The sequence below is a fragment of the Salvelinus sp. IW2-2015 genome, unplaced genomic scaffold (assembly GCF_002910315.2).
Source record: "Salvelinus sp. IW2-2015 unplaced genomic scaffold, ASM291031v2 Un_scaffold1396, whole genome shotgun sequence".
NCBI classification, from domain to species: domain Eukaryota; kingdom Metazoa; phylum Chordata; class Actinopteri; order Salmoniformes; family Salmonidae; genus Salvelinus; species Salvelinus sp. IW2-2015.
The window spans coordinates 177,896-204,683 of record NW_019942881.1 but is presented as its reverse complement, the minus strand read 5'-3'; the positions used below and the strand labels follow the sequence as shown (position 1 = coordinate 204,683).

Sequence of the window (26,788 nt, the reverse complement as noted above, 5' to 3'; positions counted from 1 at the left end):
TTATTTTTTAGTTATAAGTACTTCTTTTTTACTTCAACAATTGAACTATTTTTGTGTATGTCCATTACATGAAATCCAAATAAAAATCAATTTAAATTACAGGTTGTAATGCAACAAAATAGGAAAAACGCCAAGGGGGGTGAATACTTTTGCAAGGCACTGTATTTATGTATGCATTTAGTTATTTTGCTGCTGTTTAGTACTGTTCAGGAGATGATTCTTTTGGTCGACGTAAAAGCACCACATCTATTGTGAGGAAATGTAAACGGCATGTCAGAGCACAGGCCTGCTTCAGCAGCATTGGGCTGGAAAACCACAGCGGAAGCCAATGGTTGGTGTGGCTGCAGTTAAATAAATAGTCTCATGTTGATACCTTCAAGGATTTCTCAAGGAACTTTTGTCCTTAAACCTCTTTTTGTTGGTATTATTATGTGTGTATTGTTTGTGTTTCAACACCCAGCCACCATTGAGATGTGTGGTTAGGAGTCCTATAATTACCGTGCCAATGAAACAACTGTGTAATTTTGGTAGGGGCAACTTTGTGATAATTTTGTTGTCCTGATCCTTAATTGTGTGTGTGTGAGAAAGAGAGTCTCTTAGGCATATTCTGAAAAATTTAGTTGGGAGTTACCAAAGTGCTCTGTTGTATGCTTAGGCAAATACACTGCTCAAAAAATTAGGGAACACTAAAAATAACATCCTAGATCTGAATGAATGAAATATTCTTATTAAATACTTTTTTCTTTACATAGTTGAATGTGCTGACAACAAAATCACACAAAAAATTATCAATGGAAATCAAATTTATCAACCCATGGAGGTCTGGATTTGGAGTCACACAAAATTAAAGTGGAAAACCACACTACATGCTGATCCAACTTTGATGTAATGTCCTTAAAACAAGTCAAAATGAGGCTCAGTAGTGTGTGTGGCCTCCACGTGCCTGTATGACCTCCCTACAACGCCTGGGCATGCTCCTGATGAGGTGGCGGATTGTCTCCTGAGGGATCTCCTCCCAGACCTGGACTAAAGCATCCGCCAACTCCTGGACAGTCTGTGGTGCAACGTGGCGTTGGTGGATGGAGCGAGACATGATGTCCCAGATGTGCTCAATTGGATTCAGGTCTGGGGAACGGGCGAGCCAGTCCAAAGCATCAATGCCTTCGTCTTGCAAACTGCTGACACACTCCAGCCACATGAGGTCTAGCATTGTCTTGCATTAGGAGGAACCCAGGGCCAACCGCACCAGCATATGGTCACAAGGGGTCTGAGGATCTCATCTCGGTACCTAATGGCAGTCAGGCTACCTCTGGCGAGCACATGGAGGCTGTGCGGCCCCCCAAAGAAATGCCACACCATGACTGACCCACCGCCAAACCGGCTCGCTGGAGGATGTTGCAGGCAGCAGAACGTTCTCCACGGCGTCTCCAGACTCTGTCACGTCTGTCACATGTGCGTGTGAACCTGCTTTCATCTGTGAAGAGCACAGGGCGCAGTGGCGAATTTGCCAATCTTGGTGTCTCTGGCAAATGCAAACGCCTGCACGGTGTTGGGCTGTAAGCACAACCCCCACCTTCAAAAGTGACCAAAACATCAGCCAGGAAGCATAGGAACTGAGAAGTGGTCTGTGGTCACCACCTGCAGAACCACTCCTTTATTGGGGGTGTCTTGCAAAAAATTTTGAGCAGTGTATTTATCTATGGAAGGCCATGCATCAAATACGAGCAAATCAATCACAGGTACAGCATTGTGCTAGATGCACTGGAATATACAATGTTGTCATGAATGTTGTGATTGTTGCTCTGATTTGTAGCACCTTCTCATTTTGAAATGCATGATCCATTGTTGGACCTAACTTAATCTTGTGTAATATGTGCAAATTAGGGTTGGGCGGTCTCCTGATTTCCATATCTTCATACCATGCCTGTGCCGTCCCGTAATATAAGGTATTACCGACAGTGTACAAAAGGGGCAGTATTTTTTGCGGAGGAGTATTTCTCTCTGTATAAAAGCTCTTCTGTGGGGAAAAAATAATTCTGATTGGCCTGGCCTGGCTCCCCAGTGGGTGCACCCATGGTTGCACCCCTGCCCAGTCATGTGAAATCCATAGATAACGGCCTAATGAATTTATTTAAATTGACTGATTTCCATATATGAACTGTAACTCAGTAAAATCTTTGAAATCGTTGCATGTTGCGTTTCTAATTTTGTTCAGTATAGACAGCACAGCAGGGATCTTAATCCAGTAGGGGATTATCTCTTCTGCTCTTACCAACGCTAGCAAGTTAGCAAAACCCAATTTTAGTGAATTTAATAGTTATAAGAGATATAGCTGGCAAACATTAGTAGTGAATTTCATACAAGTGTAACTTGATCACCTCACTTAAATTGCACTGCAGGAGTGACTCACCTCACGAAGCTTCCGTTTTGCTCATTGTGCTTCTTTGTAAACAAACACATGTGACTGGCTGTTTGTGCCAGTAGAAGCAACATGCAACAATAAACGCAACATGCAACAATTTCAAGTACTTTACTGAGTTACAGCGAATAATGAAATCAGTAAATTTAAATAAATTCATTAGGCCCTAATCTATGGATTTCACATGGCTGGGAATACAGATATGCTGCTGTTTGTCACAGATACTGTATTTTTTTAAGTAGGGGGCGTGGATCAGAAAACCAGTCGGTATCTGGTGTGATCACCATTTGCCTCATGCAGCGCGACATCTCTTTTGCATAGAGTTTATTAGGCTGTTGATTGTGGACTGTTGTCCCACTGATCTTCAATGGCTGTGCGAAGTTGCTGGATATTGGCGGGAACTGGTACAGATCCTTGCGACATCTGGCCGTGCATTATCATGCTGAAACATGAGGTGATCGCGGCGGATGAATGGCACGACAATGGGCCTCAGGATTGCGTCACGCTATCTCTGTGCAATCAAATTGCCATCGATAAAATGCAATTGTGTTCGTTGCCCGTAGCTTATGCCTGCCCATACCGCCACAATGGGGCAATGTTCACAATGTTGACATCAGCAAATCGCTCGCTCACACGACGCCATACACGTGGTCTGCAGTTGTGAGGGCAGTTGGATTTACTGCCAAGTTCTCTAAAATTGTGTTGGAGGCAGCTTATTGTAGAGAAATTAACATTCAGTTCTCTGGCAACAGCTCTGGTGGACATTCCTGCAGTTACCATGCCAAATGCACGCTCCCTGAACTTGAGACATCTGTGGCATTGCGTTGTGTGACTAAACTGCACATTTTAGAGTGGCCATTTATTGTCCCCAGCACAAGGTGCACCTGTGTAAAGATCATGCTGTTAAAACAACTTCTTGGTATGCCACACCTGTCAGGTGGATGGATTACCTTGGCAAAGGAGAAATGCTCACTAACAGGGATGTAAACAAAGTTGTGCCCGAAACTTGAGAGAAATAAGCTTTTTGTGCATATGGGAAATTTCTGTAATGTTTTATTTCAGCTCATGAAACATGGGACCAACATTTTACATGTTGCGTTTATATTTTTGTTCAGTATATTTAAAAGGTATTAAAAGATGGTATTGGAAAATCATACTGAGGGTATTTCGAAATACCCCGGGATACATTGGCTACCGCCCCAACCCTAGTGAAAATGTGTGTACTTCATTTTGAGAAGCAGGAAGTCATTGGTTTATTATCAGGTAACCATGATGTGATGTGAGTCAGTTCCTTGTGACCAGACTGAACCAAACATGGATCAATCAAATTAGACAAATTTACACTCCTGAGCTCTTCTCCAGCCATCCTTTTGATTATTTCACTGAACATCCATGGGAAAGTCCACCATTTCCTATTAAGACATTCATGTGATATGAGCTTGTCTCTCTTGACATTCCTTGTGAAATGCTCTGCTTGGGATAGCAGAGCCAAGCAGTACTGTGGTGTTAGTTCAGTGATGGTCACTGTCTGTCTGGGTGGGTGGAGATGATGTTCCCCATATTKCTCCATTTAAGAGCATTTGGAGATTCCAGTGGTTGAGTGCTGACATTCCTCTAGGAGATTGGAGTGATTAACGGTTAATTTATGACCAGTGTGAGGGGTGTCTGGCAGCCTGCATCTGCTGCAATCATTTAGCTAGTGTTTTAGAGCCAAACCAGGGCCTTAGTTACAGTACACTACATCTCATCCTAAATCCTTCAATAGTTTAAAAGGATCTTTTGATAATGGAGCTCTGTTAGAGAAGAGCCCATTTATGATCATTTTGAGACCCATCTTGGAGAGGGATTGCAGAGGCCAAAGGCTCCTCCTGGACATTTTGGCATTAGGGATGGATGGCAGTAGAGGGGCATCTTGCCAAGACTCAGTAATTTGGGGATTTGTATGTGTTGGTTGCATGTCTCAAACACACAGATTATCTCTGAAGAACTGACACTTGGCTGATATGCTTTGCATGTACTGTAGCTTAGATGGAGTCATATCTTGCTGTATTGAGATACCTGCCTTAGAGGAAACTAGTTTGGCAGGGCGGAAGAGGGATGGAAGAGAGGGAGGGCGATGAGCTCATTGTGTCAGGGTGTTGAGGGAGCCAAAGAAAGACAATAAGAGACAGCGTGAGCTAGTGTTGTAGATCGATGCTGTTAGTTCTCTGGTATTGTGCTGGTGTGTGTGTGTGGTGTGTGTGTGTGTGTGGATGTCTGTGTGTGTGGCTTCGGGTGGGGCACTGTGCATTATGACTACATGGTCAGGAATGAAGGGAGCAGTGCCAATTCTTTGCAGAGGCAGTGAAGTTTGGTTGAGAAGCAGGCAAGATGGGTCTGAGTACGCTGGTTGTGTGGTCTGGGCTCTGCTCCCCCACACCCTAACACAGAGAGGGGCATGATCAAAAGAGTTGAAGTCGATTTAAACCAATGGTGCAATGCTTGTGTACTATTGATGTAGCAATTGGAATGGACAATGGAAAAGTATTTATGCAAATGTTTTCCTTAAATTAGTGGAAGAGCTAGGATTTTGTTACATAAATATGGTTATGTTTCTATAATTGACTCCCTCTCTTTTCTCCTTCTCTCTCTCTTAGGGAGTAGGTCCAGGTGGGATGTCTGGCCGTGAGTCTGTGGGAGACCTGATCCCCCAGGACGTGGCGGAGGTGTTTGCCCATGAGAGGCACACCAAAGGGGTCCGTAGGAAGAAGCGTGGGGGCTCCCTGGGTCGGGCCTTCAGCTGGTTCAAGGGAAAGAAGAAGAAGGAGGTCAATGCTAACGGACAGATCCAGGACTTTCATTCAGTTGGTCCAAAGACTGGTAAGATCTCCCCACAGGGCCACAGCCATGGTAAGAACAACCTAACAGGTTATCCACTATGTGGAGCAGGTTGACGTTTATTGGGATGAGTCTTGTTCTTGAGGAAGAACTGAGCGATTTCCGCTAGATGGGCCAGCTGCAAAGTCAAAATTGGCTATATTGTAAAAATGTATGAAAACAAAAATGAGATTTTTGGTCTTAATTTAGGGATTATGGTTAGCAATGTGGTTAAGGTTAGGTTTAAAATGGCTTTTATGACGTTGTGGCTGTCCCAGCTAGTAACCACTCCAGAACAAGATTCATGATGAAAAACGTTAACCCACCTATGTGGATCCTCACTCTCCGCTATGTGATTGACTATGTTTTAACATTGTTTAGCAATCAAAATATGTTTACTGGTACCTCTCTTTCTAGACTGTATGTGGTTCAGAGGATATGGCTCAGACTGTAGCTTGCTGTTTGTGAACCAGGTTGTTTGTTTATTGATATCATTTCAAGTGGGGCTAGGTAGCTATAGTCTAGTCTCTGGATTGTGGTGTTGGGTGTTCAGAAACAGTTCAATATCTTGGTCTTGCACACCAAAGCATGTTTGCTCTCTGGAGGACAGTTTCTGACTCGCCAGCTACCCTTTGACCTCCCCAGACATTGTTTGCCGTGAAGAACTCTTGTCAGTCCTGTTCTGTGATACCCAACCAACCTCCAGCATTGTTCAGGTTGCGCACAGGTCCAGATTCCAAACTGTCAAACATTGACGTAGACTCACAGAAGGGATGAAATATGGCTCACTTACATACGTTAAGACATACAGAAATGTATGTTTAGAAAGAGAAACTTACACAAGTTAAGACATAAAGAAATATACACACATTTAGACATAGAGAAATTAATAGCTTATTCACATAGAACGCTCTTCAGAGGCACCGCGATGAGATTTAAATTTACATAGCTATATGTACTATATATGAGAGAATGTTGAACAATATCAGTAATTCCTTGTTTAATCAGTGTACTGTATCCCGTGGTATTGCCACATTTTTGGGTAAGGTGTTTTCAATGATTAAGAGTCACTGTAAGTACCAGCTTGACTTTCATTCCTGCTAAATGTAATGTTTGGAAAATCACACCTACAATCTAAATGATGCAAGCAGCACAACACAGAAACACAAACACACACAGGCCAACATTTTTGTTTTCTTTGGGAGCCCATTTGTTAATTGTCATTTATTTCCGCTCTTGCAAGAGCACAATAGCACTGCTCGGTTTAGTAAGAGCTGTTTTATGTGTGTTTATCTGTCGGTTCTAGTGTAGTCTTGGCTAATTGCTCCAAAATAGTGCTGAGTGATTAGTGCTTTTTGAGGTCGCTTCGGTTAGATCATGAAAAAAATAATCGTGTTTATTAAAATGTTTTTTATTTTTATGAAATCCGTTATGAGCTTTCCTCAGCCATCATCAGCCTTTTTCCTGACACTGACAGTGGGTTGAATAGTGTAACACAGAATAAAACAATTAATAAGAGCCCCATGATGGTAGTGAATATACATTACTGCTTATCCAGTGGCGTAAAGTACTTAAGTAGTACATTAAAGTAATTTTGAGTGGTATCTATAATTTACTATTTAAATTTGACTACTTTTACTTTTACTTCACTACATTCCTGAAGAAAATAATGTACTTTTTACTCCATACATTTTACCTGACACCCAAAAGTACTCGTTACATTTTGAATGCTTAGCAGGACAGGAAAATTTACCATTTCACACACTTATCAATACAGCACATGGTCATCCCTTCTGTCTCTGATCTGGCGGACTCACTAAACACAAATGCATCTTTTGTAAATTATGTATGAGTGTGGGAGTGTGACACTGGCTATCCATACATTTTAAAAATAAGAAAATGGTGCCGTCTGCTTTGCTTAATAGAAGGAATTTGAAATGATTTATACTCCTACTTTACTTTTGATACTTAAGTACAGTGGGGCAAAAAAGTATTTACTCAGCCACCAATTGTGCAAGTTCTCCCACTTAAAAAGATGAGAGAGGCCTGTAATTTACATCATAGGTACACTTCAACTATGACAGACAAAATGAGGAAAAAAAATCCAGAAAATCACATTGTAGGATTTTAATGAATTTATTTGCAAATTATGGTGGAAAATAAGTATTTGGTCACCTACAAACAAGCAAGATTTCTGGCTCTCACAGACCTGTAACTTCTTCTTTAAGAGGCTCCTCTGTCCTCCACTRGTTACCTGTATTAATGGCACCGGTTTGAACTTGTTATCAGTATAAAAGACACCTGTCCACAACCTCAAACAGTCACACTCCAAACTCCACTATGGCCAAGACCAAAGAGCTGTCAAAGGACACCAGAAACAAAATTGTAGACCTGCACCAGGCTGGGAAGACTGAATCTCCAAAAGGTAAGCAGCTTGGTTTGAAGAAATCAASTGTGGGAGCAATTATTAGGAAATGGAAAACATACAAGACCACTGATAATCTCCCTCGATCTGGGGCTCCACGCAAGATCTCACCCCGTGGGGTCAAAATGTCTGTCATTTTGTCTGTCATAGTTGAAGTGTACCTATGATGAAAATTACAGGCCTCTCTCATCTTTTTAAGTGGGAGAACTTGCACAATTGGTGGCTGACTAAATACTTTTTTGCCCCACTGTATATCTTAGCAATTACATTTGCTTTTGATACTTAAGTATATTTAGAACCAAATACTTTTAGACTTTTACTCAAGTAGTATTTTACTGGGTGACTTTTACTTGAGTAACTTTCAATTAAGGTATCTTTACTTTAACTCAATTGAGTACTTTTTCTACCACTCTGCTTATCACATATTAACCATAATTCATTCACATTTCTTTGTTTACTTTAAGAAAATATTTAAATTGTGTATATTACTTAGTTTTTATTAGATGGCTTTATTATTTGTCCATTCCTTAGTCATCATCTCCTGCTCATGCAGTAGCAGCCAACCAGACAACCATGTAATGTTATTTCTGTGCTCCCCATTGAACAAGTCATCCTATATAGCTAAGCTAGTAGCTAGCTGGCTGACAATTATTTTGCTAGTTCTTCAAAGTAGATGAGGCATACTTTCAAGACAACTTATTGCCAACTACTACAACTATCAATTGGGTAGAGCTACCTCACGAGCTGTCTCTATCCCTCTCGTCGTTGTGTACATTTCCTCTCTCGTGAGGTCTCATATATATTTTAGGTCGAAAATAACTCAAATGGTCTGTGTGTACCCACCCTGGCCTACAACTACAACTTCCAATCAGCCCAGCATCCCACATAGTTCTTGACCAAAAAATGTATTGTGAATCATTTGATTTCTCTCTAGAGAAACGTRGCGTTAAGCTCACAAAAAATGAAATGGTTTTCAAGTAATTGACCCGACGTCGGTTAATTAGTTGTTTAATTAACCGAAAGCCCCCCCGACATTTTGGTTAATCACTCAACACTACTCCATAAACCTTGGCCCGTATCCATAAAGCATCTCAAAAAAGTCATAGGAATTCTGTGTTAAAACCTGTTTTAAGACAACAACAAAAACTCCCAGCTCAGAGTAGGTTTTATTGAGATGTTAAGACACTGCCCAGACACACTCTGAGCCAGGAGTAAAATCAACTCATAAAAGTTTATCTGAGCTGGTAATCACGACAGTTTGAGGTACCACAAAGGAAAGATAGTGATGATGCTCATTAACGTTGCAAATGATGGGGAATAACCAATCGCAATGAGGCATCGGCAGCTGTGAACTCTAACACGCTTCAGACAACCACAGTGAATGTGACTGTACATCAAATGTTGCAATGGTAAAACGTTTGATATAATTTTCGCCAGACATGATCACTTTGCCTTCTCTTAATTATCGCCTAATATGTTGACATACATAACCTTATTTTTTTAACCAATTCTGCTGGTTGTTAAAATCAGAGTTTTGACAATATTACCATTATATCATACTCGTCACTCCTGTTTAACAACTCTAAATCTCTTTGGCCCAGTAGGCATCAAGTCACTTGTCGATAATGTTGCATACAATGTTTGAAAGGTCTATCATTTTCACCGAACACAATCAAAGTTAGCATAAGCCCTAGATGCCTTCTGTTGTCCAATATAGGCATGCCCAATTTAGGCATTTTTTAAAATACGTGATATTGTGCTCGAAAGGGATAACTTGAAATAACATATTGTAGGTAATTAAATGTATTTATTAGCCTAGTGGCTATAAGTATTTAGGCATATCATGTGAAATGGGCCTTGTGAAATCAATGTCAAAGGCACAAAAGATACTGTTGCATGTAGGTCTATATTATTTATGGATTGATTATATAGAAATATCAAAACATTCTTTGAATTACTCCAAAGCAATTGCATATGGCACAGGAACCACTGCATTTATCTATACTGAACATAAAAATAAACGCAACATATAAAGACTTGGTCCCATGTTTCATGAGCTGAAATAAAAGATTCTAAAAATGTTCCATACGCTCAAAAAGCTTATTTCTCTAAAATGTTGTGCACGTTTGTTAACATCCATGTTAGTGAGCATTTCTCCTTTGCCAAGATAATCCATCCACCTGACAGGTGTGGCATATCAATAAGTTGTTTTAACAGCATGATCATTACACAGGTGCACCTTGTGCTGGGGGCAATAAAAGGCAACTCTAAAATGTGCAGTTTTGTCAAACAACACAATGCCACAGATGCCTTCATTTTTGAGGGAGTGTGCAGTTGGCATTCTGATTGCAAGAATGTTCACCAGAGCTGTTGCCAGATAATTTAATGTTAATTTCTCTACCATAAGCCGCCTCCAACATTGTTTTTGAGAATTTGGCAGTACGTGCAACCATGCCAGTCCAGGACCTCCACATCCGGTTTCTTCACCTGGGGCATTGTCTGACCAGTCACCCGGACAGCTGATGAAACTGAGGAGTATTTCTGTCTGTGATTAAGCCCTTTTGTGGGGTAAAACTCATTCTGACTGTCTGGGCCTGGCTCCCCAATGGGTGGGCCTATGCTCTCCCAGTCCCATCCATGGTTGTGTCCCTGTCTGGTCATGTGAAATCCATAGATTAGGGCCTAATTAATTTATATCAATTGACTGATTCCCTTATATGAACTGTAACTCCATTGAATCGTTGAAATTGTACTCTGAGTTGCTTTGTGGATACGGGACCAGGAGAGCTACGGTCCTGTAGGTTTTTACTCCTAGTCTAGTGCACCTGATTCTAATAATTAGCACGCGGTTGCACGTTCATAATTTTTTTAATGGGTGTAATAGTAAAGACCATAGGCAGCTCGTGAGTTTCAAGCTTGGGGAAGCTTACAATTTATCCTACCATTTCTACCGATCTGCCTGCCAGTTATGATTATTTTGATATGCACATTTTCATGGAACAGTTTAATTTCAATAATAATGTTTTCGTTTCTCAAAATCGTTGTCACGTGGTTAATCATAATAATCTGAAGTAAAATGATAAAAATCGAAAAGTTAAAATTCAACTATGGTGAGCTCACTAGCTTCTGACATATGGACCCATTGATACACTGTGATCCATTGGTGGCTAAAGAAATGAGAGCATAGAACTATGGGCCAATGCAGCAGTAGGCCTATACGTAAAATACATGGGCCTAAAGCCGACAAATGAAAACAGTAGAAAATATCCTGATAAATTCTGGTTCTTTCAATCACATTTATCTCTCTTCTCCACCTGTCTGCCTCCCTTTCTGTCTTGACTTGAGCTATTGCTAGTGAAGTTCAACATTGTATCAAATCACAGGGTCCCAACATGTCACTAACAAACTTGTAACATTGTATCAACTAGCCTATTGTAGCCTATTCTGGGCCCTCAAAATTTCCTGCGCCAGTGAGCTCGGGACAGAAAGCTGTTTTTTGTGATGTTTCCACTGGATATATGGGATCGTCAGATCATGATATTTTGCTCTTTCAGACCGAGGCTTGGGGGATTGCCGAGGCCGTGAGTGTTGGAAAGATTTTTCAAATACTAAGGAACTATCATTCAAAATGGATGGAGAAAAAAAAACTGACTTTGTTGACTTGTGAGGCAAAGAAAAAATTAGTGGTGGACTTTCCTACATATGCATGCATTCTGGAGAGAGACACACCATATCTTCGCCACACCCTCTCCCCCTTCTTGACGCAACATTTAAAAATATACTCAAGACACATTATTTTCTCTCATATTGTAGACGCTTTTCACTGACAACCGCAACTCGGGCTTCCCAAACACACACTTGTGATTTTAAACAAACCACAGCTATTTTTTTWAAAGAAGCTAATGATCCTCTGTGGCTGTCATGCTCCCTGATGAAGTATTTCAAATGATTTTGTTGAGACTGGAGTAATTGTATAATTTTGGAAAAAAACATCAATTTACTTTAGGGCAATCCAGCATCCTAACAGTACCCTGTGAACCTGCCAAATGTCCTTTCCAATTCGCAAGAGGCTGAAACCAGAGATCTGTATATAATGATGAGATGCTCATATCTCCTCCCTAACAATGGGAGTCTTTGTCCCAAAGGCGGGAAGGCAGGCGACAAGCTTAGGTCTGCATATTATTCTAATAGAAACGCATTGGGCTTACATTGGATTTTGGCGAGGGTGAGCCCTCTAGCTTCACCTCTTCCTCTCTGCTGAAATTATATCACCGGAGAAAGCATCAAAGCGAGCAAAACAGCGCCCCTCTATATGTAGTCCATGTATCTGATGCTTTCTGGACAGAAATAGTATGACATGCCATACTCTTTTGGTCCAGACAGCATCCGATACATGGTCTACACATACTGAGACAAAGTGGCGCTGTTTCGCTCGCTTGGATGCTCTAACTGAGATTGATGCGTCTTTCTGTCCACGTGCGTCTCGGTCAAATAAATTATCAATATTTTATTTAGACTGGCAAGGAGGTATGGTAGGGCTGGTCAGGCCCCCTAAGGCCCGCCTATAACGCCGGCCTTGACACACACACACACACACACACACACACACACACACACACACACACACACACACACACACACACACACACACACCACGTGCATACACACTGGCTCTCAGATGGTGTGCCTATTCGTAATGTTAGGTGGTGTGCTGCTAAGAGTTCTGTGAGCGAATGTAAACTGTGAGTGGGGGAGAAGTTATTTCTCCCCTGCCAAGGTCAGCACGGGCTACCTCCCACATTGTGCATAGCAGGGCACAGGCCTCCCCTGGAAGATTTTCCTCCGTTTTCCCTCAGATCTCTTTGAATCCAGTTCAGAGTGCACGTAGTGTTCCCATTTGGGTGTTACCAGTAGGTGGGGCTACTAACTGAATGGACTTCTGCTCTCCAGTGGTGTACAACTGTAACACCTGGAAATGTGATATAATGTTTACCTATCTGGTGAAGGAGAATTAGAAGTGAATTTGATACATTTACTCACCTTTGAAACACTTAATTGATTCAGTATGGTTGGGTATTGCTGTTGTGTGAGTGGATTACCCACTGATGCAGCCGTAATGAAGAGGTAGGCCACAAAGCTTCCCTTCAGGTTATATATATCATCATAAACTAGGAAGTATTCATTATTCTATATTCATTATATTCCAGATGTTATTTTGCAAGCCAAGGCATTGAGCCCTCAGCCATGAACACGTGGTATGTTCTTTGTTTGCGCTGGCAAGTCACTCCAAAAGGCAGTTTGCTTTTACCAACATTGTGACTGGCTCAAATAAGAAAGCAACTGACGATTCTATGAGAAAACATCCAGAGGCATAGTACCAGGCATCACATACAGAAATGCTCCTGGAAAAGCTCACAATCTCCCCCAGAAGTTTAAATTCCTGCAGGTAAACCATATTCAAATTAATGCCAGCTCATTCTGATGGTGATTCACAGTGATACCAGAGAGGATGGGGCCCATCACCCACCCCACCTCAGCCTGGCCTGGGCAGAGGGCTGCTGTTGGTATGCACCCAGTTAATTAAAGCCCCAGCCAAAACAGTTACAGTAAGTAGGAACAAGGGGTTCTGTTTCTTATGACCCAACCTCCCTTCACATGGATCCCTCCCTCCTCACCCTACAATGAATGAGATTAAATAGGTTTCTATCAGAGATCAGTTTCTGGCTGGGGATTGTGTGTGTTGGTGTATCCAAACAATACTAATATTATAAACCTCAGTCTGACAGACAGTTGATGTGTGTCTTGAAACAATATCCTCAATGGATGGGGAATGAGAGGGGATCTATGGTGGTTGGTTTAGAATTTTTTTTAGGTTGTCACGGGCATATGGCCTCTTGTTCAGAACTTTCGGTGAGAAATTGAGGATTTCTTTTGTTAAACAAATCCTTCGTCCAGTGCAACCTCCTCAGAAGAGTGTTTACCCCACCTTTGCTCTTGGTGGGAATGTATTGGTAAAAATGGACCATGGAGTTTGACCCAGACATCATGTTTGAGTGCACAGTAGCTAGCAGAGATAACGGTGTGCTCCTGGACCCTCCATAGTGATGTGGGGAAACACACTGGCCCAGTAACTGTGTTGACACATCCTCCCGTGATGACCTGTGATAACCAGGACAATGACTCACATGGGCCTGGGACACACAATTACATAGGCTACTGACCCTTTGGGTGGTTGCTGTCTGTGTGATTTACCTGTGTGCCCTGCATGCTTCACCTGCGTGTGTCTCAGCACTTCTACAGTGTGTTATTTGCCTGCAGTGCTTTTGGCCCAGTTGATCCTGTAAGTAACCTAGTCAAGCCAAGCTGTTAGCTGGCCTAATGCTGCTGTAGTCTCTCATATCCTGTGTTCTCTATAGTGGGACATCCAGGCTCACACTAAGCTGAGTGAGAGGGGCATAAGGAGACTGAGGAGATGCCAGAGTTATATGGTGCTGCTGTTAACCTGGCACCTGTAGAAYGTCACCTGGATTCTTGATCTGTAGACTTTTGATCTGTAGACTTTATAGAGATTCCATGCATTCCTCAGCACTATACACACTTTTCCTTAGAGCCCAGGGAATGGTGTCCCTTTGTACGTGTGTGTGACTGTGGTGTGTGTGTGTGTGTTTGTTTAAGAAAAAGAGGGAAGGTCAAATGTTCTCAGCGATTTGTCCTTCTAAAGATTGCACAGATTTCGCCACACCACGGCCATGCCCTGCAGTATTATAATTTTACAGAGGAATGCTGTACAGTATTTCATTTATGACTTTCAATGTCTACACTCAGTCTGTTTTTATGAAATAGTTTTCATTAAATAGTTTTGAATCATAACAACAACAACATCTTTAACCATTAGAAGTTCTGATAGCTAAGGATTCCGCAACGCAGTTAGCTTGTTCGGCTGGGACCGAAAGTTTGTATCCCGGATTCCTGCTAAAAAAACACAATAGTTAGCAGTTAGCCATCATGCTCCCAGAGCAAGATAACGCTAGCAGTGCTAGAGTCAAAACACCAGTGTTATGTGTCTACGTCTGGGCTCAAATAGGCTAGGTGCGAGATGATATCTGCGCAAGAGGAGGAAAATAAGGTAAAACTGATAAATTAACTTACATTTGGAACAGACAAAGAATTTATCATCATCAAGCAGCTTAGGGAGGAGATTCTCCGGCTGCTAGCTCAGCTGCGGGAAAAACAAGATGTGCTTTCTAAGTACTTTGATGCAGCCCATGCACACAGAATGTCCGTTCTGAATGCCTCCTACAGCCGAGGGGTCAATGAGTCAGGCAGTACTGACCTGCTCCAATCCACTGGACAGATGGTAAGCTCAACTCCGTGGCCAGAGGGAGACTGGACACTGGCAAGGCAAAGGAAGTCGGGTGGGAGGTAGTCTGGTCGGCCTCCATATATCCTAGAAGATCAGATCCAGCTATTAAACAGCTATAGAAGGGGTTCATAACGGTACAGCCGCCTCGCTGCCCTAAATGAGTTCCTGAAGAGGAACGGCAAAGACAGAAATGTCTCCTTTTGTGACAATTTTGACTTGCTGTGGGAGAAACCAACACTTTTTTAAAATTTTTATTAGCCCATATTAACATATGTAGCCTGAGAAATAAGGTTCATGAGATTTGATAACTTATTAACATCAAAAAACATTCATTTTCTGGCCATCTCTGAAACACACTTAGATAATTCCTTTGATGATGCAATAGTAGCTATACATGGTTGTAGAATATATAGGACAGATAGAAATGCAAATGGAGGAGGTGTTGCCATGTATGTCCAGAGTCGTATTCCTTTTAGCCTGAGAGAGGATCTCATGTCAGATAATGTGGAAGTAATATGGCTACAGGTTCATCTGCCTCACCTAAAGCCTGTTGTCGTAGGAAATTGCTATAGACCACCAAGTCCTAAAAGTCAGTATTTGGACAATGTGTGAAAAGTTGGATAATGTATGTGATATCAACAGAGATATATTTTCTGGGTGACCTACTGCAAATATTAACTGGTTGTCATCAAGCTGCCCACTAAAAAAAGATGCTTCAAACTGTAACCAATTCCTACAATCTGGTTCATCAGTCATCAGTCAACTTACCAGGGTATTTAAAAACAGAAAAGGAACTAAATCATCCATGTTTATTGATCACATCTTTACTAATGTTGCCGAAATCAGCTCTAAAACACTATTCAAACCCATCGGATGTAGTGATCATAATAAAATAGCCATATCCAGAAAGAACAAAGTTCCAAAGACTGCCCCTAAAATTGTGTATAGATAATAATACAAGAGGTTTTGCAATGATTCCTATGTCGAAGATGTGAAAAATATTTGTTGGTCTGACGTTGCTTCTTCCGGTTACTGATAGGCACGCGCCCATCAAGAAACTGACTGTTAGAACTGCCAAATCCCCATGGATAAATTATTAATTAAAAACTATGGCTGAGAGGGATGAGGCAAAGGGAATAGCAAATAAGTCTGACAACACCGCGGACTGGGAAACATATAGTAAATTGAGAAATCACGTAACTAAACAAAAAGAAGAAGAAACTAAATTCTACTATGGAACAAAGATACATTATATAAAGAATGATAGTAAAAAAGCTTTGAAGTACTTAAAATAAAATTCTAGGCAAAAATGAAAACTTGGCTCCATCCTTCGAGGCAGATGGATTGTTCATAACATAACCTTTTGATATTGCCAACGTCTTTAATAACTTTTTTGTTGACTAGATTAGCAGACTTAGGTATGACATGCAAACAACAAATGCTGAGCCTTCATATTCATGCATAATGGACCAAATAATGAAAGACAAGCATTGTAGTTTGGAGTTACACAAAGTGGGTGTGGAAGAGGGGATTACTGAGGTTGGTAGCGGAATAAATTGTGACTCCTGTTTGCCACATCTTCAATTTCAGCTTAGAAGATGGTGTGTGCCCTCAGACATGGAGGGAAGAAAATGTCATTCCGCAACCACAGAATAGCAGAGCACCCTTTAAAGGTTCAAACAGCTGACCAATCAGGCTGTTACAAATGCTAAGCAAACTTTTGGAAAAAATTGTGATTTGATCAAATACAAAGTTATTTCACAGAAAACAAATTAACAGCACACTTTCAGCATGCATATAGGGAAGGGTACTCAACATGCTCGTCACTGACACAAATGACTGATGATTGGCGGAAAGAAATTGATCGTAAGAAGATTGTGGGAGCTGTTAGGCTTCAGTGCAGCTTTTGATGTCATTGATCATAACCTGTTTCTCTACCTACCTCATCCCATACTGTTTTTATTTACTTTTTGCTCTTTTGCACACCAGTATCTCTACTTGCACATCATCATCTGCTCATTTATCACTCCAGTGTTAATCTGCTAAATTGTAATTATTCGCTCCCATGGCCTATTTATTGCCTACCTCCTCATGCCTTTTGCACACACTGCATATAGACTTTCTTTTTATTTTCTACTGTGTCATTGACTTGTTTATTGTGTTATTGGCTTGTTTATTATTTATTCCATGTGTAACTCTGTGTTGTTGTCTGTGTCACACTGCTTTGCTTTATCTTGGCCAGGTCGCAGTTGTAAATGAGAACTTGTTCTCAACTAGCCTACCTGGTTAAATAAAGGTGAAATCATTTCTGGTATGGTTTGGTATGGTTACATAAGATAGAAGGTTACTTAGCCAAAAAAACAAAGTACGGTGGTTGGTCGGGCGTATCCCAAAGGTTGCGTGTTTGAATCTCAACACGGACAACTTTAGCATTTTATCTAGTTAGCAACTTTGCAACTACTTACTACTTTTTAGCTACGTTGCAACTGCTTAGCACGTTAGCTAACCATAACCTTCTAACTTTAACCCTTATTCCTTAACCCTAAATTTAACCCCTAACCCTAACCTCTAGCTAACGTTAGTATTAGCCACCTAGCTAACATTAGCCACAACATATTGGAATTTGCAACATTTGTTTTGCAAAATTCAGAACATATTGTACGAATTGCAATTCGTAACATATATGAAGTGGATGGTGGACATCCATAAATGAATACATACCATATGATACGTAACATACCGTACTAATTGGAGTGTTCCGTATTTATATTTACTATGTTACGTCTACCCCTGAGTTCAGGTTGGCTTGTAGGATTTTTCTGCCTGCCTGATATACAATATAACAATACATATGAATGGGAAAAAGTTGAATTAACAACTTTGGTGGAACTCCACGTGATTATTGCATTTCTGTTTTTGTTTTCATGTGTTGTTTACATTCAATAGCATCTATGCATCACATGATTATGCATAGTATTGACATCAGATGGAAGGACCAAGGACACGGATGGTAAATAAATGATTCTGGCAGTGTCTGTTTGTGCGAAGTTGAGGATCTTAGACTTGAATGTTATGGTGCTGGCAAGACAACTGGGAACTCAGGAAAAAAACGAGATTGAATCATGACGTCGGTGATCTTCAGATCGGAAAGTCGGAGCTCTAGAAAGAGGCTTGAGTTCTCGATTTAGAATTCRGAGTTTGATGACCATTCAAAATTAATTTCCCCAGTCGGAGCTCTTTTTTATTTATATTTTTTCAAGGTTCCCAGTTTTCTTGAATGCACTGAAGCCCGAAGCAGGAGATTTCCAACTTCCCAGTTGTTTTGAACGCGGTATTAGACTCAACGTTCATGTCTGTTGATAGAATTGGTTTCAGACTGTTGAAGGTACAAGAACCAGGATTGTTGCTGTTATTGTACCGTGTGACTTACTGAACACTGGAATTGTGATGTAATAATTTCCAGGACAGTTTAGAGAAAGCAATTGTAGCAGTAGAGAATGTACAGGAAAAAATGTGTGGGGGGAAAAAATGGCTGCAGTATAGCCGTTAATGTTGATGATGATTGAGTACATGATGCACGGAATGTTAAGGCATAAGTGTATGAAAGCTTTTATTCTTATTCTTATTTTAAATGTATGTAGTTCTGTCCTTGAGCTGTTCTTGTCTATTAATGTTCTGTATTATGTTGTGTTTTATGTTTTGTATGGACTGTGGACCCCAAGAAGAAAAGTTTATGCTTTAGCAGTAGCTAATAGGAATCCTAATAATATAGTATGGAGAAGCATGTAATAACATTTACATTTTAATATTTGGGAATATTAGTCAGCACACCCTGATTTTGAGGAGATCAGATTGTGTCTATACAGTGCCAGCATGCATGCCCTCTAGTCCTATCTGTATGATGTGTTGGGGTTGGATTTCATCAATCATTGAATATAATGCTTAGTTTAATCATTACCTGGCCACGCCTCGTGGCGTTCAACAACCGTTATTATTTATGAAATCATACAGCATTTATTGTAATGTAACACAGATACGTTACACTTTCTTCTCACACACTACTGTCACGGCAGGAAATGTATTTAAAACTCCAGTCCACAAACGAGTTTCATGATGATTGCATTATTGGAAGTTGTGAGTCTTCAATGGACATTGTGGTGGTACTTTAATCTAAAAAGATAAACATATTTTTATTGCACGACTTCATGCATGGCATGCTAGAGAAATAGAGCAATGCAGCTTTAGTTTATGTTAATCCCACTCTGACAAAATGGTCACATAAAGTCAAGGTGGTTACTGGGGTAATTGTTTTTCCATCCCAGAACGCACAGTTCTTTTCATGCCCTCAAGGCATGAGGTAGTGATAAGCAGCATGTACATGTGCACACAGAGAGAGACCTGCCCAGTGGAACCTCGCCACCCAGCATTCCCACTGTGCTGCTGCTTCTACACCCGTTGCAGGTTACTGAGAATACTGGCTACTGCAGGCATTGTGCATGGTGGAGCAATGGTCACAAATCAGTTTATTCTGCTTGTCTTAGATACCCCTAGACCTCCGTTTTAGTGTATCTACCACCGTGTATTACATATCTGTGTTGTACTACACATAGACCTACAATAAACTTACATTAAATTATGATCAAGCAGTGTTTGTTTTAATATTACTAATAATTAAGTGTTTTTTTTCCTGAATGTTTTTCTAAAACAGCTTGCCATAGGATATCTGTAAAGCATGGAAACTTAACACTTGTCCTTGAGGGCATAGTGTCTCCTGACAGTCTGGAAAGTTCTCCCTGCTGGTCTAGTAATGTAAATGTTGAGCTCCTGAGTGATTGTGTGACCTGTATAGCTGCGCCTTGCTGAAATGTGCGTGCCCTAGCAAGTCTGACTGAATTTTTCACATTCTCCTTCGTTCTCCTCCATTCTTTTTAATGGGCTTTTATCTGGTGCTTATCACTAGCTAAGCTCTTTGCTGTGGTGCTGCCTGGCAGGGATGTGGGGAACACTCCTGACCTTTAAGTGTTTTTAATTAGAGAACGACAGGGAAGTACTCTGGTCTGTACACAGGATCTTTGGCTTTAATTGATGTAATTACTGTGATTATCACATTTACTGTGTCTGGCTACTAATTCTGAAATTTGCGTGAGCTCAAGTCATTAGGGGTGTGTGTAGTTGAATGTGTTTATTCACGGCATGCATGTGTGCTGACATGTTAAAACCTGAGGGATTMTCATGGCCTGTAGTGTCTGAAGATGAAATGGACTGGAATGAGGCAGACCAGACATCTGCAGGTATATCTGTTACACAGGCTCATATCTACCTGCCTACCTCGTAAGAGAAGTCTTCTTCATCGTAAGAGGGCACTGTTGAATGTTTGTTCCTAGTTTCACCAGAGGCCAAGTGTTGTGTAAAACTCAGTGGGACACAAGCTTATAAATTCAGTGGGCCACAAACTCATAAATTCTCTCACACAGTAGAGGTCGACCGATTATGATTTTTCAATGCCGATACCGATTATTGGAGGACCAAAAAAAGCAGATACCGATTTTTATATATATATATTTGTATTGATGACAATTACAACAATACTGAATGAACACTTTTATTTTAACTTAATATAATACATAAATAAAATCAATTTAGTCTCAAATAAATAATGAAACATGTTCAATTTGGTTTAAATAATGCAAAAACACAGTGTTGGAAAGTAAAAGTGCAATATGTGCCATGTAAAAAATMCTAACGTTTAAGTTCCTTGCTCAGAACATGAGAACATATGAAAGCTTTTTAACATGAGTCTTCAATATTCCCAGTTAAGAAGTTTTAGGTTGTAGTTATTATAGGACTATTTCTCTCTATACCATTTGTATTTCCTATACCTTTGACTATTGGATGTTCTTATAGGCACTATATTATTGCCAGCTTAATCTCGGGAGTTGATAGGCTTGAAATCATAAACAGCGCTGTGCTTCAAGCATTGCGAAGAGCTGCTGGCAAACGCAGGAAAGTGCTGTATGAAGGAATGCTTACGAGCCTGCTGCTGCCTACCACCGCTCAGTCAGACTGCTCTATCAAATATCAAATCATATACTTAATTATAATATAATAAACACACAGAAATACGAGCCTTCGGTCATTAATATGGTCAAATCCGGAAACTATCATTTCGAAAACAAAACGTTTATTCTTTCAGTGAAATACCGAACCGTTCTGTATTTTATCGAACGGGTGGCATCCATAAGTCTAAATATTGCACAACCTTCAATGTTATTTCATAATTATGTAAAAATCTGGCAAATTAATTACAGTCTTTGTTAGGAAGAAATGGTCTTCACACAGTTCGCAACGAGCCAGGCGGCCCAAACTGCTGCATATACCTTGACTCTGCTTGCGCTGAACGCAAGAGAAGTGACAATTTCCCTAGTTAATATTGCCTGCTAACATGAATGAATTTCTTTTAACTAAATATGCAGCTTAAAAAATATATACTTGTGTATTGATTTTAAGAAAGGCATTGATGTTTATGGTTAGGTACATTGGTGCAACGACATTGCTTTTTTTGCGAATGCGCTTGTTAAATCATCAACCTTTTGGCGAAGTAGGCTGTGATTCGATGATAAATTAACAGGCACCGCATTGATTATTTGCAACGCAGGACAAGCTAGTTAAACTAGTAATATCATTAACCATGTCAAATCAATTTTATTTTATATAGCCCTTCGTACATCAGCTAATATCTCGAAGTGCTGTACAGAAACCCAGCCTAAAACCCCAAACAGCAAGCAATGCAGGTGTAGAAGCACGGTGGCTAGGAAAAACTCCCTAGAAAGGCCAAAACCTAGGAAGAAACCTAGAGAGGAACCAMGCTATGAGGGGTGGCCAGTCCTCTTCTGGCTGTGCCGGGTGGAGATTATAACAGAACACCATGTGTAGTTAACTAGTGATTTATGTTTGATTTGTTTTTCATAAGATAAGTTTAATGCTAGCTAGTAACTTACGCGAGTGCAGCAAGGAGCCAAGGTAACAGGTGGTCAGCCTGCCACGCAGTCTCCTCGTGGAGTGCAATCGTCCATAATCGGCGTCCAAAAATGCCGATTACCAATTGTTATGACAACTTGAAATCGGCCATGCCGATTTAATCGGTCGACCTCTATCACACAGTCACTCTGAGGTCACAACCGTCTCCCACTGTGTCATCATACCGCTTTGTTCTCCTCTCCTTTAACATCTTAAATATAATGGCAAAATGTAGATTTCTGCCTAAATAGACATACTCGAAAGTAACTGCTATTCATGTATATTTGGAAAGAAGACATCTGGGATATTATGAGGAAATGTGTTATGTCCATTGTTGGAATGAGACCAAGGTGCAGCGTGGTAGGCGTACATCTTTCTTTATTTGATGAACACCAAAAAAACAACAAAAGGATAAACGAACATAACGTTCTGCAGGCTACACAGTAACTGTACAAAAACAAGATCCCACAACTGAAGGTGGGAAAAAGGGCTGCCTAAGTATGATCCCCAATCAGAGACAACGATAAACAGCTGCCTCTGATTGGGAACCATACTAGGCCAACAAAGAAATAGAAGCATAGATTTGCCCACCCAAGTCACACACTGACCTAACCAAATAGAGAATAAAAAAGGCTCTAAGGTCAGGGCGTGACAAAATGATCAGAATATATATAGGAGTTACATAGTTCAGAATACACAAGATTAAGCCCACACAAAATGTAKGTTTTTTAAAATGTATTTTGGAAGTAATCTTTCATTGACAAGCTATAAGTGAATTATGGATTCCCAGAGCTGGACACGCATCAGATGGCTTCCACAACATGTGAACAATATCAGAAAAAAATGGGWTTGATAGACCTAACAACTAGAAATGGGTAGATGTTTTAGTAAGTGGTGTCAGGTGTGGTGACGGGACGTTTCCAAGTGTCCCTAAACCTCTCCAAAGTGGCATATGTCTGTATATTAGATAYTTCCAGTGCTATAACACATTTGCAATCCCTAAATGCTATTTGTTCAGTATAAAAACACAATTTCTACCATATCAACCTCACTCAAACATTGTGGTGGTGTTTTTGGGTATCCAGTGTACATTCAAGTGTCCTTTCAACCTCTCCAAAGTGTCAGAATGTGGTAATTGCACTGTTTTTGCACACTGGATGTGCCTAAATGTTATTGTTCACTATAAAAACTAAATTTCTACAACACCAACCTCACTCAAACATTTGTGGTGGTGTCGGGGGACATCCAAGTGTTATTTCAACCTTTCCAAAGTGCCTGAATGTTTAGTCTAGGCATATCCAATGTATTGGTCCTACATACACATGAACTATTTACAAAAACAATATAAAAGCAACAGATATACAGTACCAGTCAAAAGTTTGGACACACCTACTCATTCCAGGGTTTTCTTTATTTTTACTATTTTCTACATTGTAGAATAATAGTGAGARATCAAAACTATGAAATAGCACATATGGAATCATGTAGTAACCAAAAAAGTGTTAAACAAATCAAAATATATTTGAGATTCTTCAAASTAGCCACCCTTTGCCTTGATGACAGCTTTGCACACTCTTGGTATTCAATTAACAGGTGTGCATTGTTAAGTCAATTTGTGGAATTTCTTTCCTTAATGCCTTTGAGCCAATCAGTTGTGTTGTGACAAGGTAGGGGTGGTATACAGAAGATGGGGCTATTTGGTAAAAGACCAAGTCCATATTATGGCAAGAACAGCTCAAATAAGCAAAGAGAAAAGACAGTCCGTCATTACTTTAAGACATGAAGGTCAGTCAATGCGGAAAATGTCAAGAACTTTGAAAGTTTCTTCAAGTGCAGTTGCAAAAACCATCAAGCGCTATGATGAAGCTGGCTCTCATGAGTACCGCCACAGGAAAGGAAGACCCAGAGTTYCCTCTGCTGCAGAGGAGAAGTTCATTAGCGTTACCAGCCTCAGAAATTGCAGCCCAAATAAATGCTTCAGAGTTGAAGTAACAGACACATCTCAAAATCAACTGTTCAGAGGAGACTACATGAATTAGTCCTTCATTGTCTAGTTGCTGCAAATAAACCACTACTAAAGAACACCAATAAAAAGAGACAAAGAAACTTGGGCAAAGAAACTTGAGCAACAGACATTAGACCGGTGGAAATCTGTCCTTTGGTCTGATGAGTCCAAATTTGAGATTTTTGGTTCCAACTGCCGTGTCTTTGTGAGATGCAGAGTTTGTGAACGGATTATCTCCGCAAGTGTGGTTCCCACCGTGAAGCATGGAGGAGGTGGTGTGAGGGTGCTTTTCTGGTGACACTGTCAGTGATTTATTTAGAATTCAAGGCACACGTAACCAGTATGGCTACCACAGCATTCTGCAGCGATACGCCATCCCATCTGGTTTGCGCTTAGTGGGACTATCATTTGTTTTTCAACAGGACAATGACCCAACACACCTCCAGGCTGTGTAAGGGCTATTTGACCAAGAAGGAGAGTGATGGAGTTCTGCATCACATGACCTGGCCTCCACAATCACCTGACCTGAACCCAATTGAGATGTGTTCAGCATATGTGGGAACTCCTTCAAGACTGTTGGAAAAACATTCAAGGTGAAGCTGGTTGAGAGAATGCTAAGAGTGTGCAAAGCTATCATCAAGGCAAAGGGTGGCTACTTTGAAGATTCTCAAATATACAATATATTTGGATTTAACACTTTTTTGGTTACTACATGTTATTTTATAGTTTTGATGTCTTCACTATTATTTACTATTATTACAATGTAGGAAAAAAAAGAAGAAAAACCCTTGAATGAGTAGGTGTCCAAACCTTTGACTGGTACTGTACATAATTTTTTWAATATAAAATGTCACACARGGTTACACACATGTCCTTCACTAAAAAAGGTGCAAAAATAGAAATAAGCGGAACTTTGTACAAATGGTGTTCGTTTTACATCCCAGGTGTAGAAGGTTAGATTTAAGTTACACCGTTGCATTTCACCCCCCCCCCCTGTGTTTTGTGCAATGCTTGCAGTTCCTCCTTTTGTCTTTTGGCATGTGTGTTGGATAGTGGCGCTCACCTTGAGTGGGGGGTCTTGTGATGGTTGTGAGGTTGCTTTGGGCCCCCAATTCAGCCGTTTCCAACACCAGCTGCACTTGGAAGGCCAACTGGTAGAGAGAGGATTGACCTTTTTGCTTTGGCCATCTGCTTGTGGAGAAAGAAACTATTTTACTGTCCGCAAAGTGGAGGGGACCTGGTAGTAGCCTATCAGAGCATCAGATAGGTCGACACCCCCCATGCTGGCATTGTAGTCCTTCACAGAAACAGGAATGGGGACATTCTTCCTTTTTCACCATCCTTGACAGACATGGTTGTTATTGAATGCCTTATGCTGTGTGGTGAGTGGTTACTTCACTAGTGTCCTTCCATTTCACAAAAAGCAGATTCTGTTAGGACGAATGGTGCCACAGACCCTATTTTCATTTTCAAGAGGTCTATGAAAGTGGATGTAGAACCATCAGACGGGGTGATTGACATYGCAGCGGGGGGGTGAAGACCTTGWTCGGCGGGGGCGCTTACTGGAGAGGGGTGGCTCCCAAATGTCATCATCCAAATCCTCTACATCCTCCGCTCTGTGGTGAATCAAATAAAGGGACATATTGTTGTAAGACACACAGAATTACAGTTGACTAKATTTACAAAACAACATTACTGTAAAGTAAAAACACCAAGCCTAAACTTTATCTGTACAGTGACTCACGTAGGTGTGAAGCACACACACAATGCAAACAGTAACACCTTGGAGACAAAGGCAGAGGTGAGAACCACAAATAAACAATGGCTACGAGAGTTTAGTGGCCTCTCCAAAGTTACAAGGGTGAAACTTAGAACAGCAAACAATGAACTAATATGAAACATAGACAATAACTGGCCAGGTCGCAGTTGTAAATGAGAACTTGTTCTCAACTAGCTTACCTGGTTAAATAAAGGTGAAATAAATTAAAAATTTAAATTAAAAACTACTTTGGAATTATATAACATAGGCTAACGTAACAAGTCATTTCTATGTAAACTAAATCCAAAGCACAAAAAGCAGACAACTTAATATAGTAAATTAGCTAATATAAAGTCATGAAAATAATTTACTTACAGYTCTAAAAGTGGATCCAAACCTTCTAGAAAGCAATCTTCATCGGCCGTGTCAAATACTTGTTTTCCCAAATCTCTGCCATGATCCGAATCCGACCAGTAWTTTAATCAAAGCTTCTATGTCGGTATACTTATTCATAGCTGCCTTTTTTTTTAGCTTCCTGTTCAATATTCTTAGTTTTACGAATATTTTCCCCCCTTGAGAAGCAATTTTTATGCTAAAGCAATGAAATATGTTTACAATGTAGCGTGTTCGGTGCGTCTCGTCTCTGAGTCAGGTAGCAATAGTTCGCATTACGCATTAAATGTTCTAGGCCTTGCTTTGTTCCACCCAAGTCAACTGCATATCCCTGGAAAGCTTATCTCATAGGCTACAAGACTGTCAAGGTGCCATAGTAGCCAATCCCCTGTGTAATGGATGCCTACGGCGCGTAAGTGGGCATCGTCATATTTTTGATGTGCAAAGATATATAGTCACTTGGGGGACGTTCGATGTTGCCATTAAGTCATACATCATCAGATAACATTGGTAATAAGCTAGATTTGTTCCTACCAACCTAAGGATTCATT

The 26,788-nt window shown here is 40.6% G+C and overlaps 1 protein-coding gene across 7 annotated transcripts in view; it reads left to right on the top strand.

Moving 5' to 3' along the window:
• The window catches only part of LOC112070701 (NHS-like protein 3), a 50,681-nt gene that overhangs the window by 11,046 nt on the left and 12,847 nt on the right, over positions 1-26,788 (top strand). For 5 of the 7 annotated variants that reach the window (XM_024138138.2, XM_024138139.2, XM_070439079.1 and 2 more), the window contains one exon: positions 5,056-5,308. In XM_024138138.2, coding sequence (XP_023993906.1) covers positions 5,074-5,308 — 235 coding nt within the window. In that variant the 5' untranslated portion in view covers positions 5,056-5,073. The remainder of the gene's footprint in view (positions 1-5,055; positions 5,309-26,788) is intronic. The other 2 variants (XM_070439081.1, XM_070439080.1) reach the window with 1 other exon arrangement.